This window comes from Orbicella faveolata, unplaced genomic scaffold (assembly GCF_042242905.1).
Source record: "Orbicella faveolata isolate gen_17 unplaced genomic scaffold, um_ofav_v1 contig_1, whole genome shotgun sequence".
NCBI classification, from domain to species: Eukaryota; Metazoa; Cnidaria; class Anthozoa; order Scleractinia; family Merulinidae; genus Orbicella; species Orbicella faveolata.
In genome coordinates this window covers 25,013,718-25,026,363 of record NW_028301536.1, presented here as the reverse complement: position 1 = coordinate 25,026,363, position 12,646 = coordinate 25,013,718, and the positions used below count along the sequence as shown (strand labels likewise).

General features: G+C 38.3%; 2 protein-coding genes across 2 annotated transcripts; both read left to right on the top strand.

The window, feature by feature from the left end:
• Positions 1-1,629: 1,629 nt before the first annotated feature.
• Positions 1,630-3,038, top strand: LOC110043655 (octopamine receptor beta-2R-like). Its single transcript, XM_020749131.2, has one exon. It carries the CDS (start codon positions 1,712-1,714, stop codon positions 2,630-2,632), a length of 921 nt encoding a protein of 306 aa, XP_020604790.1. The 5' UTR covers positions 1,630-1,711; the 3' UTR covers positions 2,633-3,038.
• A 786-nt stretch (positions 3,039-3,824) lies between these two features.
• On the top strand, positions 3,825-9,333 carry LOC110043609 (transmembrane protein 72-like). Its single transcript, XM_020749088.2, has 4 exons — positions 3,825-4,077; positions 4,664-4,727; positions 5,061-5,126; positions 6,654-9,333. Exons 1-4 carry the CDS (start codon positions 3,996-3,998, stop codon positions 6,886-6,888), a joined length of 447 nt encoding a protein of 148 aa, XP_020604747.1. The 5' UTR covers positions 3,825-3,995; the 3' UTR covers positions 6,889-9,333.
• The last annotated feature ends 3,313 nt before the right edge of the window (positions 9,334-12,646 follow it).

The following is a 12,646-nucleotide window of genomic DNA, read 5'->3' as shown; positions in this document are numbered from 1 at the left end:
CATACACCGTAAAAAATAGGGAGAAAGTTCAGCGAGAAATACAACAATGGATCTATTGCATCAATGCTAAGGAGCAATTTGATGTACGTTTCATGATAAAGGCACTCACATTTAGTCGACAGGGATACAATATGTGCCAAGCACACAGTGATCTGGGATCGCATATTATCTTTTATGAGGGCTAGCTATGTTCTCATTTTCCGAGATAAATTTTTACTCTGCAATAGAAACTAGTCCATATTCACTGAAAAGAAAGAAGGTGACCTCTGCATTCAAACTAAATAAAAAATCGTTAGGTCCCGGTACTCGTTTCTGAGGAAAAAACGATGATTTGTCTCTCACAAGCCAAGCCGTTTAGAAAAAGCCACCATTTTGTATATGTTGTACACTCTCCCTATGGAGCGCGAGTTAGAAAAGGAAGCTTAGTTAATTTCTCTTAAAGTTTTCCCTGTAGAGCTTTACACCAGTATGGGTGCTGTTAAAATAAGGCTTTTTTTTTATTGTCAATTTCTGGATTGAGGCCGTTACCATGGCAACATCTCGGCCTTAAATGCCATTAATATTTATACTTTCCTTCGGTGAAATTTTTTCATACTTTGCCACATCATGGAAATGATATTGCCTGACATTTTGAACTGGTAAAAAGTCAAGGTTGTTCAGACGGTTTTTCCAATATTTTGTAATTTGTCATTATAAGATTAGCTCTGAGAGATTTTAACAAAAATAGGGTATTTTATAGGAATTGTAAGTGGTTACAACTGAGCCACATTTAAAAAAAAATTCACCGAAGGAAACGCGAGAAAATTCACTGTCAGTTTTACTTTTTGAGTTTATGTTGACGTCATAAAAATCGAAAAACACTGACACTGATCTTCATGAAGGATGCATCTTCAAAACGTCGACCTTTGTCGTTTGCCGTTAGCAGTCACGTTAATCTCTCTCAGGCAATCATGATCAACCTTGTCTGGTTTTGGTTTTGTTTTTAGGTTTTGGTTTGCATATCAATTATTCGCTCGGTTTTGTTTTGTTTTTACCTTAGAAAAGTTTTATTGTGAGGTGGAAGTGATTTGATAAAGCGGAAAACCTATCTGCTCCTTTGAAACACCGAGTCATATTTTCTATTTCCAATCCTTTTGTACTCGCACGGTGAAATATTTAATAAAATTTTGATGTGTGATTGACATTAAAATATTTATGTTTCCTTTGGTACTTAGCTTCGAGACAAAGAAACCCCACGAAGAGAAAGTTGAGGATATATCTTCCACCCAGTATTGATCGATGAACTTGTCAAGATGTCACCAGATTTGTAATTCAAAAAAGTTCAGCCGTTTTTCCCTCACATAATTAGGAACAAAAATATATGCATTTTTTAAGAGAATGTTAGATTTCTGTAAGCAATGATCACGAAAAAAATTGGGCGGAGGCTACTGTACTCGTGTTTCGTTAGGTCGGTAAGTTTGAAATTTTTTTACCAACTCTGAACGAGGTTTTTGCCTGCTCTTTTAAACAACACCATGGCACTGTAATTATGATTCGTACTTGAGTATGTCATCTGAATATGAATATGCATACAGAAAATGATGACCAGATGGAATAGTTGAAACTATATTTTACTGGAGAATACACAACATGTAATCAATTCACATAAGGAATTAACTCGGTACTAAAGAATTTCCCATTCAAGAAATTCGTATCTACGTACTAATTTGAAATGAATACCTGGTTTTGGATTCTTAGCTGGTCTCTTTCCATCCTGGCGATCACTGGAAATGGATTTATGATCTTTCTTATTTTCAGCAAACGCCAGCTGCGCACCAAAACCAACGCATTTGTCGTTTCACTCGCAGTGGCAGATTTGCTTGTCGGGATGAGCGCTGTTCCTTCGCTGTTCTTCTGCGAGTTGGCAACTGGCTGCAACCCCCAAGCTTTCTTAGCTGACGGGATGGATTTTGTCAGGTGGCCGTTTGTGTACGCCTCTGTGATGAACTCATGCAGTTTAGTATTGGATCGTTACCTTGCCGTTGTCAAACCTTTAAAATACTTGAGTTTTATGAAGCGCGAACGCGTCATCCAAATGCTTTGCTTATCTTGGGCAGTCCCAATTACGTTTGTCATGGTTATTTGCCTGGTTTGGCGTAATTCATCAATACCGCTTGTCTTTCATGTTTTCGTGTGGTTACTAATGTTATTTTTTGAGTTCTTACCGTGTCTAATCATGATTTTCTGTTTTATATCTATGTTACGTGTTGTTTGGAAACACAATCAAACTGCTCGCACCTTGGCTAAACAACTACGTTTTAACCATCAGGTTTTCTTTAAAAGTCCCGAGAGGTCTGCGGTTATCATGATGGCATTAGTTATCAGCCTGTTCCTTTTATGTTACGCGTTTTATTTGCGTTGTAGTTTCGTGTTACTTTTTAATTCTGACCAGGCGTGTGATGATCAGGAATACAAAATACCCCTTCTGGAAGTAAACTCCGCCATTAATCCAGTAGCTTATGCTTGCTTTAAGAGAGACATAAAGAAAGAAATCAAAAGACTTCTCCGTTGTTGGACCATCGCAGAAAAACAGAAGAAAATCGAACCGGTTAATGTAGACAATTGTTTTACTCTAGAAAGCAGACTTGGTTAAAGAGCATTTTCCTAGTGGCTGACCGCTATGAACGAGACAGAAACACAAGGAAAACATATGTATATTGTTTTAAGCCTGTTTTCGACCGAGTTAGCATAATAGGTATAATGCCTGCTTGTATGACATTTAAAATTAACTTGTCAAGGAAAAAAATGAGTTACTTGGCAAGCTTTTTAGACTAAAGTGAGTTGTCCCTAGAAGAGGAATTGTAATCAAAAAATTTAACTAAATGTGTGTTTTTAAAAGACATAGCTGGGCATGTTCAGCTGAACGATTCATTAACAGAATCTCTGACTATGATAAAGTATCCGCTTTGTTTGCACGTTATCGAAACAACAATTTTGTAAAACGAAGTGATCATTCGTTACATTTTATCTTCCGTTTTCATTGGCCGCGACCACACCACGTGATAAAAAAAAAAAAAAAAATCATGAATCCTGGACGTTTATGGCCTGGAAATAATTACCTACAAGTTTGAATAATACTGAAATTGTTTTGTTGCGGTTGTTACAATAATCACCAATCTTGAAAATCTGACAACATTCGGTTGAAACACAATGGAGATATGGTGTTTGAAATATTAGCCGGATCCGTCTATTTGGTCGTTTTGAGAAATAAGGCCTCCTAGAGCCCAACAATCTCGTTTCCAGAGCCTTCGTTACCCTTGTCCAGCGGAACGGGAAAACGAATATCAGCCCTGCGAAGGGGGGGGGGGGGGGGAGGGGTGAGGAAGAGGGAGTGTATCGAAAGGTTTTACATAAGTGTTCCATTGAATAGCTGAATACGCACCATAAGGGGCGTATAAGGTGGTACAGGAAACACTGTTCAGCACGCATGTCTAAAGCTTTCCTGTAAAGTATAATTAAGTATTTTGCCTGTAAAGTATCATTAAGTATAAGTAACGCTCCGGCTAAGAACGATAGCACCAACGGGCTCGCTAATAATAATTGTTCAATGGGCTCCTGAAGGTATACAGTCTTGATGGCCTTGTTTTCAATCAGTTAGATATCTTCTTCCGATTCACTGTTACCTATCTTACCGCCAAAGTTTCTTTAGTACAATCATCAACTTTCATTTGCAGGCTCCTCAAAGTGAAACGGGGTCCACAGTCCAGGCGTTCAGTTAGTTGGGGCGCAACAACGCGAAAAATGGCCGAGAGGAAATGAACACTAGTACCCAGGTCTCCGCTTAGTAAGGGACGCCTTGTTGTAAATTGACTGCCACGAAAACAAATTTTGAGTCGTTTGCTCATTTCCTTACCAAATGTGATCGTCTTTGGAATAAATTTCCAGTTTTGTTATCGGTCGAAGGTGCTTAATTTCGGATCCTTCCAAAAAAGGATAATCTCTGAATATTTTCAGAAATGGAAGTTAGAGAAGAGCGACCTTTTATCATCAGGCATTTCACTTCTATAACTCGAATCGTGGGCCTGTTTACCAGTACAGGTAAGTTAAAATTGATTTTATGTTTTGCGAATATCAGTGAATAGCTACAATTGCACCAGGCTCTTTTTTTAATCGAATGATGCAATACGATTACAGGAGACAAAACAAAAGTAGTTTCTAAATTTCAATACTTGGTTAGGAGTTATTCATGGATATCAGATTGAATCGTTGAAAGACGATTGAAAAGGTTTTATCAATAATTCATTCGATATTATAAGCCCGTGATGTTGCGAGGCCTTATACCTCCCATGGTGCTACATGGACTGATTAAGATAACATTGCGGAATGATGGCTTCCTGCTCTGCACATCTTTCATGCGGCTGCAAGTTTGAATTTTTTTCAGTCTGCTTGTTCAAGTATTAGCTTATATAAAATGTCTGTTTTGTTAATGGGGCACTTCAACACAACCAAGAAATGTGCAGGCTACACGTATTGTTACTGTTTAATTCTATTTATATTGACTCTATTTCTGGGGACATGAAATAAGAATGAATATGTTCAGTTTTGTGTGTGTTAACCTTAGTTTTAGGCAGATTTTTAGAGATGGATGATAGGGTTTTAACTGATCGTTTTAATGTTTTGTCAGCCCTTTGGTGGACAGGTGTGTTTCTGGCTGACAAGGATGATAAAAGAATAGCTGCATACCTTATGTAAGTGAAACAGTCTGTTACACATACATGTAGTTCATTTTCTATTGGAGTTATTGCAAAGTAAGAAAAAATCTAGTTCATTGAAGATTCATCTTGAGTTCACTAAATTTATGACTTTAAAGCTCAAAGCAGAAGACAAAGTGTTATAATCCAGTTGTTCCTTGGATAGGCTTTGTCATGTTATGGTCACGGAGTAAAGTGTCTGCAAGTAGGAATGTTTTTAATCTGACATACATACTGTACATGCATTGTGCAAGCAGCTCAAGGCATTATGTGCAAAAAAAACAAAAGTTTGTAGCATGTTTCTAAGCAGGATGTTTTTACTTTTTTCAGGATATGTGGATTTGCCGTCAGCTTTTTTGAAATTACTTTTATTCTGAACAAGTGTGTTTGTTGCAAGTATGTATTGATCAGTACTTTTTATATAATCAAATAACTGAAGCTAATGATCGCCTTTTAGTTTGGTTTAAAAAATTACAATTCATGCTACATAATAGATAATAGATGAAAATTAATTTTTTTTGAGATGGAAGTCACTTAGCCAATACTCTTGTAAAATCTTCACCTCTTTCCAGGGAAGAACAATCCTTCATTAGGCTTCCAGGCAAGTAGATTTCCCTGTCAGGCAAGCAACTTTTCCTGCTCACTGAGTGTCTTGGCAAGTCAGTGATCAACTAAAATTTAATTTAGTTATTGGTTTAAAGCACAGGAGTAATCTGGGTAAGGCAGAGTCTACGTATGAGCCAAGTGGCTACTCAGGCGCAAGCCTATCCTGGTTTCTGTAGTATCAAGCAACTAGGAGTATTTCTACTCCTGCCTGGATGGGATGCTAGTCCATCATGGGGTTATCCCCCAGCATTGATTTCGCCGGTACCCATTTGTACACCTGGGTGGAGAGAGGCACTGGGAGGGTTAAGTGTCTTGCCCAACAACACAACACAATGTCCCTGGCCAGGGCTCGAACCCAGTCCACTCGATCTGGAGTCAAGTGCACTAACCATGAGGCCACTGCACTTCCACAAGGAATTAAAACTTGTGAAAATTGCAGACTCCAACACTTTGTCTGAAAGATTGACGCAGTCCTTTGGTAAATTGGAAGTTTTTCTATACATGTAAATTATCTCCAAACCATTTATATGCTAATTAACACCATACTAATTGAACATAAAGTTGAACCCCACTATTTGAGGGGAAAGGGGTGTTATGGAATGTCAAGGAATATTCCAGGGCAAAAAGTCTTCACCATCCACACGTCTTAGAAGAGTTGTTTTTGGCACATGGGACGAGTAAAACCCATAAAATACTTGTCCGACCAGGCAAGTTACCAGTAAATTTACTTGTCAAACATTTTCCTTTTCTAAGCCTTTTAAAATCTGGTGTCAATAGCCTGCATAGAATAAATATTGAGAAGTGACTTATTTCTAATTTTCTTTTCTTTTCTCTGTCATATGCCATACCTACCACGTGCACTTGTTTTAGGAAAAGCAGATATTTCCTTATTCTTCCTCGTAGCTGATAGCGTCCCTCCTTGCATGTCATATTGCAATGCCAAATTTTCATATTTTACCTAGCCTGAATGTTTTTAGATGACATGTTATCTACATAAACATGAATATTTACAATTAGAGTAGTGAAAAATTACTGAATAGAATGCATTAGCATGTGTGCAAATAAGTTAACTTTTAATAAGAAACAGGAACAGATGTCACCTTAATGTGACCTTTAGGTTTATATGGCTTGTCATGCACTCCTCCCCCTTGTAGAGGAAGAAAGATTGGGTGATGAGCCTAAAGTCTGTCTGCGTGGGAGGCTAATTATTATCATATGGTGTCTGATTTAAGGATCAGGCTTTCAAAGGAAACCACACAGCAAAATTATGTTGACTTCTTAACACAGTTTACTTAACTTTGTTTCTTTCTGTGTCAGAGAGGAGAGTTGTGGTTACCAACTTTGGAAATACATATTGGCCGTGGACAACTGGAAGAAATCACTCTTGTATACCTGCTTGTCTGTTGTGTGTTACCTCCACCCTAAAGAGTTCTGGCAAGCATTAATCTCTGGGGTCCTGTTGGATTTGACAGCTTTACTATACCTTATAAGAACTTTCAGAACCGGAAATGCAAGTGAACCCTACAAGTATAAACAGCTGGAAATTAGATAATGAAAGCAAATGGTTGAGATGCAGGATATGTTTCGTTTAACAGCCCACTTCGGGCAACTAATACAACAAGGTTTATTTGTACTGTAAACTACCAACTAAAATCTTAACTGAACTGATCAGGATCCTAAGGCCCAGGTCAAACGTCGAACTTCACATGAGATTACTGTTCATGATAAGTTGGATGTTTGACTCAACTGAGTTCGTCTGACTGAATTTAGATCGACCAACAAGTTCTATCCATTTAAAGCAAACAGATAGGTATTGGTTGATGTAAATTTGAGTTAAGTTCGATGTTTGACCCAATAGTAGAGCTTTACCTGTTTAGATCGACTGAAATTGCAATTTAGTTCATCTCATGTGAAGTTGAACAGGGTTTGACCTGGTCCTAAGGCTGCTCTCAGCTGGTCTCTTCTCTTAGAGTCGAGCATTCATGTAAAGGGACATTATGGCCTAATAGGGGTTGGGGTGAGACAAGAAAAAGCAACAATTTCTCTCCCTATCCCTCTTAGGGGAAAGTGTCTCAACTCATTCTCCATGCCTGACTTGAGAGAAAAACAGACTAGCAGCAGTTACCAATCAGGGTCATTCTGCAGTGACAAATGGAAATCTGGAAATGTGTGGGGGAATATTTACAGTATTGCATGTTCGTAAAGAATTTTTGTTATTCTGTTGAAGGTAAATGCATTTATAGATTTATTTATTAGAAAAAAATATTATTTAATCATTAATAATTGATTTTTAATGAATAGATGTGATGAATCAATACTCAATTACTATTATAATAATGTTTAGTAATATAATTGTTTGAATAATCTAAATACTATATTATTGTAAATATATCGGTTAGGTCATATTACATGATTTGCAAACTACCCTAAGGCGGGAGTTAACCTAAAATTCTTTAAAAAAATTGGTTTATAATATTTGTTTTTCTCGGAATTTTGAATCTTACGTTATTGAATTTTTATTTTGAGAATTTCTGTTACTGTAAGTTCAAAGTTCGCTTTATTTCTACGGTTAGGTCTACCGTCCAAACTAATCCGTCACGAAAACGCAGCCTTTTGAAGACGCTCTTCAAACCGGAGGAATTTGAAAACTCCGGCTTTTCGTTTTCGTGTGGAAGGAAAACATTTTGAAACATCACGATAATTACGTGATTTCCCTGCCCGAGTTTTCATAAAAACACAAATCCAAAATGACCAATACTTTGTTGCGTTTTTAATTCCTCCTACGTAGTGTGGACGGAAAACATTTGATGCGTTTTCAGAGTGAAACCTCTGCTTTCAAATTCCTTCGGCGTACGTAGTGTGGTCGCCACTGGTCGGGGCCTTAGTCTGACTGAGATCAGGGGCCCGTTTCTCGAAGGTCCCGAAAAGCCGTAGCAAAATCTCAAACCTTTTGACTGCAGAGCTGTTTTATTCATATATTCTTAATACGAACAGAGGCTCTCTTCATACAAGAAGTTTCAGGCGTATACACCTCTCTGTCTTTAAATACCGATTAACTAAAAATGGCTTTTCGGGCCCGAAAACTTTGCGGGGCTTTCGAGAAACAGGCCCCTGGGGCCCGTTTCTCGAAAGCCCCGGAAACTTTTCGGGTCCGCAAAGGCATTTTTAGTTAATCGGTATTTATAGATAGAGAGGTGTATACATCTGAAACTTCTTATATGAACAGAACCTCTGTTCATATTAAGAATATGTGAATAAAACAGCTCTGAAGTCATAAGTTTTGAGATTTTGCTACGGCTTTTCGGGTGCGAAAACTTTTCGGCACCTTCAAGAAACGGGTCCTAGGGCTGTAAAACCATTTGACGGGGCATTTCGATTCGAATCGTGAGACCCCTTTGACGAATTGTTTCATCATTGAAAACGAGATTTTTTGGCGCTTAGTAGATCCATTTTATTTCAGTTTAACCTTAATAAATTTAAAGACCGACGTAGTTTTATGGTCAAACGACTGTCGTATTTTATGTAAGTATAAATGACAACAGTACAGAGCATAATCGCTAGTTGGTCAGTTAGTCCAGTTCGAACTTCAAAGGTTATGAAGTTTGCCACAGTTAGTACAACATAAAGCTATGGAACTATTTTAAAAAATCTCTATCTGTCCTGAGTTCGCTTTCATTATTAAAACCAACGAGAGCACAGAGTAACTTTACCAAGGTCGAAAGAGCTGGAATTCCCTTCCTGTTACAATAACTTCATTGTCAAGTTTTCCCAATTTTAAGGAAAAACTGCCAGAGTTTTTAGTAAAATAATTACTGAACTGGCAAAGCCGCACACTGTTGCACTATTTATGTAACCGTATTGTTACGTACGAGGTGGCCTCAACTAAAAGCCTGATGATTTCTAGAGGTCACCTCGCCTCACAGTAAAATATTTATAAATACTGCACATTAAGTGAAAAGGCAAAATAAACAGAATGAATGAATGAATAACTAAATAAGCAGTGGAGATCTTTCTGAGTTTATAACGGTTTTAAATACACGGCTACACAACTCTTCCTACGTATGTGTATACCACTGATGTGCCAGTAAAACTCGCACAATCTTGGTCTGAAATGATTGATCAATAATTATTTTACTTGAAATCATGAAAATTTATGGTTTTTGTTTATTATTATGTGGCGCTTATCATGATAACCATTATATAAAAAAGTTAGTAACTTAATGTTTTCAATAAAAGCAACAAACAAACAAAGAGAAAAAAGTGTTTTGAGATGAACCACATCACCAGATAATTTTCATATCAAATTGAGCAAATCCTCATCCCGCTGGAATATTTTTTTCCCCACATCCATCCCTTTAGACGGAATCTCTGTTGAGTATTTATGAAAATATGACAGTTTTCACCTGAGTTTCGAGCATTTGGTTTGGTTTTTGCATCACCACGTTGGGCGATTGGCTTAAAAAAAAAAATTTGCACCACTTTGTCATCCAATCAGAAGTAAAACTAAAACCAATCGTGACTCGTTCGCAGATGTCTTCTGCAAAACGCGTCAGCTACGCCTATTGTTTCCAGTCTTGATTGGTTCAGCGCATTGTTCAGTGCTTAACTCGTTTTAGGTGTCTCCAATTAGCAGCAATGCTAAATCTCATTGACACGTAAATAAAGTTATTATTATTATTACTATTACTACTACTATTACTATTACTATTACTATTACTATTACTATTACTATTACTATTACTATTACTATTACTATTACTATTACTATTACTATTACTATTACTATTACTATTACTATTACTATTACTATTACTATTACTATTACTATTGCTATTGCTATTGCTATTGCTATTGCTATCGCTATTGCTATTGTTATTATTATTATATTATTATTATTATTATTATTATTATTATTATTATTATTATTGTACAAGTCCTTTGTGATTTACCAATAAGTGGCCGATATGGTTAACTTAAGGGCTTTGGATTTACGTAAACCACTCTAACGAAATACTAATTCGGAGGTAGTCTTGCTAGGTTTAAAACCTATTTTGCCTGACTTGGGGAAATTCTCTGATCTGAACCCCCATCCTTACCAAATTCTTTAACACTATTGGTTGCGAAAGTCGTATAATTTTCACCGCGCGCAGCGGGAACACTACATAATAGCAGTTCACCCTCTAGTCCATGGTTGCCTTATGTTGCGTCACCTGTTCCAAGTTCCGTTTTAGGGGCTGCGCCTACTTAAGCGCTCGTAAGCTCCCCCAATTTTTTTACCTACCAAATACTTAAGATTTTTTAACGTAAATGCTTTAAACCGTCTATTAAAGGCTCCGTCTAAGCCAGGAAAACATATCTGACTAGAAATATCAGACTGCGTCACAGGGATGGGAGTCTAAACTGTCTGGTACAGTCTGTGTCTACCGAATTCCAACTTCAGTTATTTGATGTAAGTAAACAGTCTAGCACCTAAACCAAGCAGACCTAAACACACAGAAATCCAAGTACCACTGGACCCAAACGCCACGCTTCCGATCCCGAAGCCGCATTTAGTCCGTTCTGCATAGAAAAGAAATTCATTTACCACAGTGCGGTCACGGAAAGGGTGCCACTCGTTCCAGTCTTCCGAGCTCATGCTGTTTACTTTAGACAGTAAGTCGTTACATTCCCATGTCACTCTCGAAGCGTATACACAGGGCACAAGGAAGATTGAGAAGTTAAGAACAAAAGCTACGGCCATGAAAACGGTAGGCGCCCCGCTGAATTGTCGAGAAAACAATGAAAAATGCATCGAGTCAAAAGCGAACACAGCAAGGCAGTTAGCGCCGAACATTAACCAATGAACAATAAGCCAGGTTTTAAACGATTGTGAAACTGTTGACAGTTCTCTGCACAACTTTTGATGTGCAGCGGTGACGTCATTAAGGGTTCCTTCACCCATGTTACGGATTTCCTCGAAACATGCGTCAACTAAACTAACCAATGCGAAAGACACAACAGCGAAAACGTAGCAACATATGAACGCTGTCAAGTAAACAATCAGTATTCCTAACCCAAATATGCCGTAAAATTTCATTTTGCTGTATCCAACCGCGGATATTCGGAAAGCACTTGCAACTGTAATGGCCAGGGAGCAAATCACCAACATTGCGTTAATTAAAAGCCACTCGCGTGAGCTAACTTTGGCTTGTGCAGAAACAAGAGAGAAAGAAGGCAAATGTCCTTCCACGCGCCACAGAGTGTAAATTAAGAGCACGTAAGTCGTAGTATCGGAGAGAGCATTCCACGCGTCGAACGCCAACGTTATGTCGTATACCTCGATAACCAGGGGATCCACCGTTGATTGGCTAGTCACATTTGTCACGCTCTTGGAAATTGTAACGCAACGATCGACAAAGGGACCACAGATACTTGGAATTATTATTTCTGCCAGCAATGATAAAATATTCAAAGCTACAAAAAAGGCGCAAAGCAGAGCTAGCGTTTTACCCTTGGATTCCATAAACCTGCTGCTTTCGTTACGAGCCTGAATAGCTTCCCCGAGGCCAGAATGCCGTTACAACGACTTGTTGACTCCGCCTGACTTTGCAGACCGTAAGCGTGCTCCAATTTCAGTCGACTAGAAGGTGCATCTTCTATTGAATGTTCACTTCTATGCTTGCAACAGAATTCTCTATGTGTATTGCTTTCTCCAGCGATTGGGTACAATGGTCGCGTTGTGGAACCTGTTCCAAGTTATTGTGATCACATTTGAGCTCGTTGTCCATTGCAACTTCCGGTGTCGTCAATAGGGTTCTTCAGTTCAGAAGCCTTTGACCTCTTTTCCTGTCGAGGCCCTCTTTTGGATTTAGAACGATTCTGTTGATGAGTCTGGACACTGTCCCGGTTTTCAAGTCATTTCTTGAAATGAGTAAACTTAATAAAAAACCCAAAGGATTGCGTACTTCGCTTCCAGAGCCTGCGAATTTTTGGTCTGCGGCTTAGTTTTCTACATCAGGGGGTACTCACCCAGGTGCGGCGCCGTGTTTTCTTGAAATCTTCACCTTATTTCAGACCAAACTATGCGATTTTAGACCGTTAACTGAAATTAGAACACACATGACCACAGCTAACCAGGAAGGGCTGTGCGAAAAACTTTTGAGAAGGGCTTAAAATCTCTGATTTTAACGGGAAAAAAAATTAGTTTTATCTGAAATAAAACACCAAGATCCAGACCAGAGCCGCACAAGCTATACGTACCCTATGGTATCCAGTCAGACTGTTCGATGTTCAGATCATTCCATAGTACTACATATAATGCGGTCAGTTCG

What these genes read in the sequence shown, in the direction of transcription:
- LOC110043655 (XM_020749131.2), top strand. Translation starts at nt 1,712, where the DNA reads ATGAATACCTGGTTTTGGATTCTTAGCTGGTCTCTTTCCATCCTGGCG.
- LOC110043609 (XM_020749088.2), top strand. Translation starts at nt 3,996, where the DNA reads ATGGAAGTTAGAGAAGAGCGACCTTTTATCATCAGGCATTTCACTTCT. An exon ending in GGGCCTGTTTACCAGTACAG is followed by an intron (nt 4,078 to 4,663) that starts GTAAGTTAAAAT and finishes ATGTTTTGTCAG; the next exon opens with CCCTTTGGTGGACAGGTGTG. An exon ending in AGAATAGCTGCATACCTTAT is followed by an intron (nt 4,728 to 5,060) that starts GTAAGTGAAACA and finishes TACTTTTTTCAG; the next exon opens with GATATGTGGATTTGCCGTCA.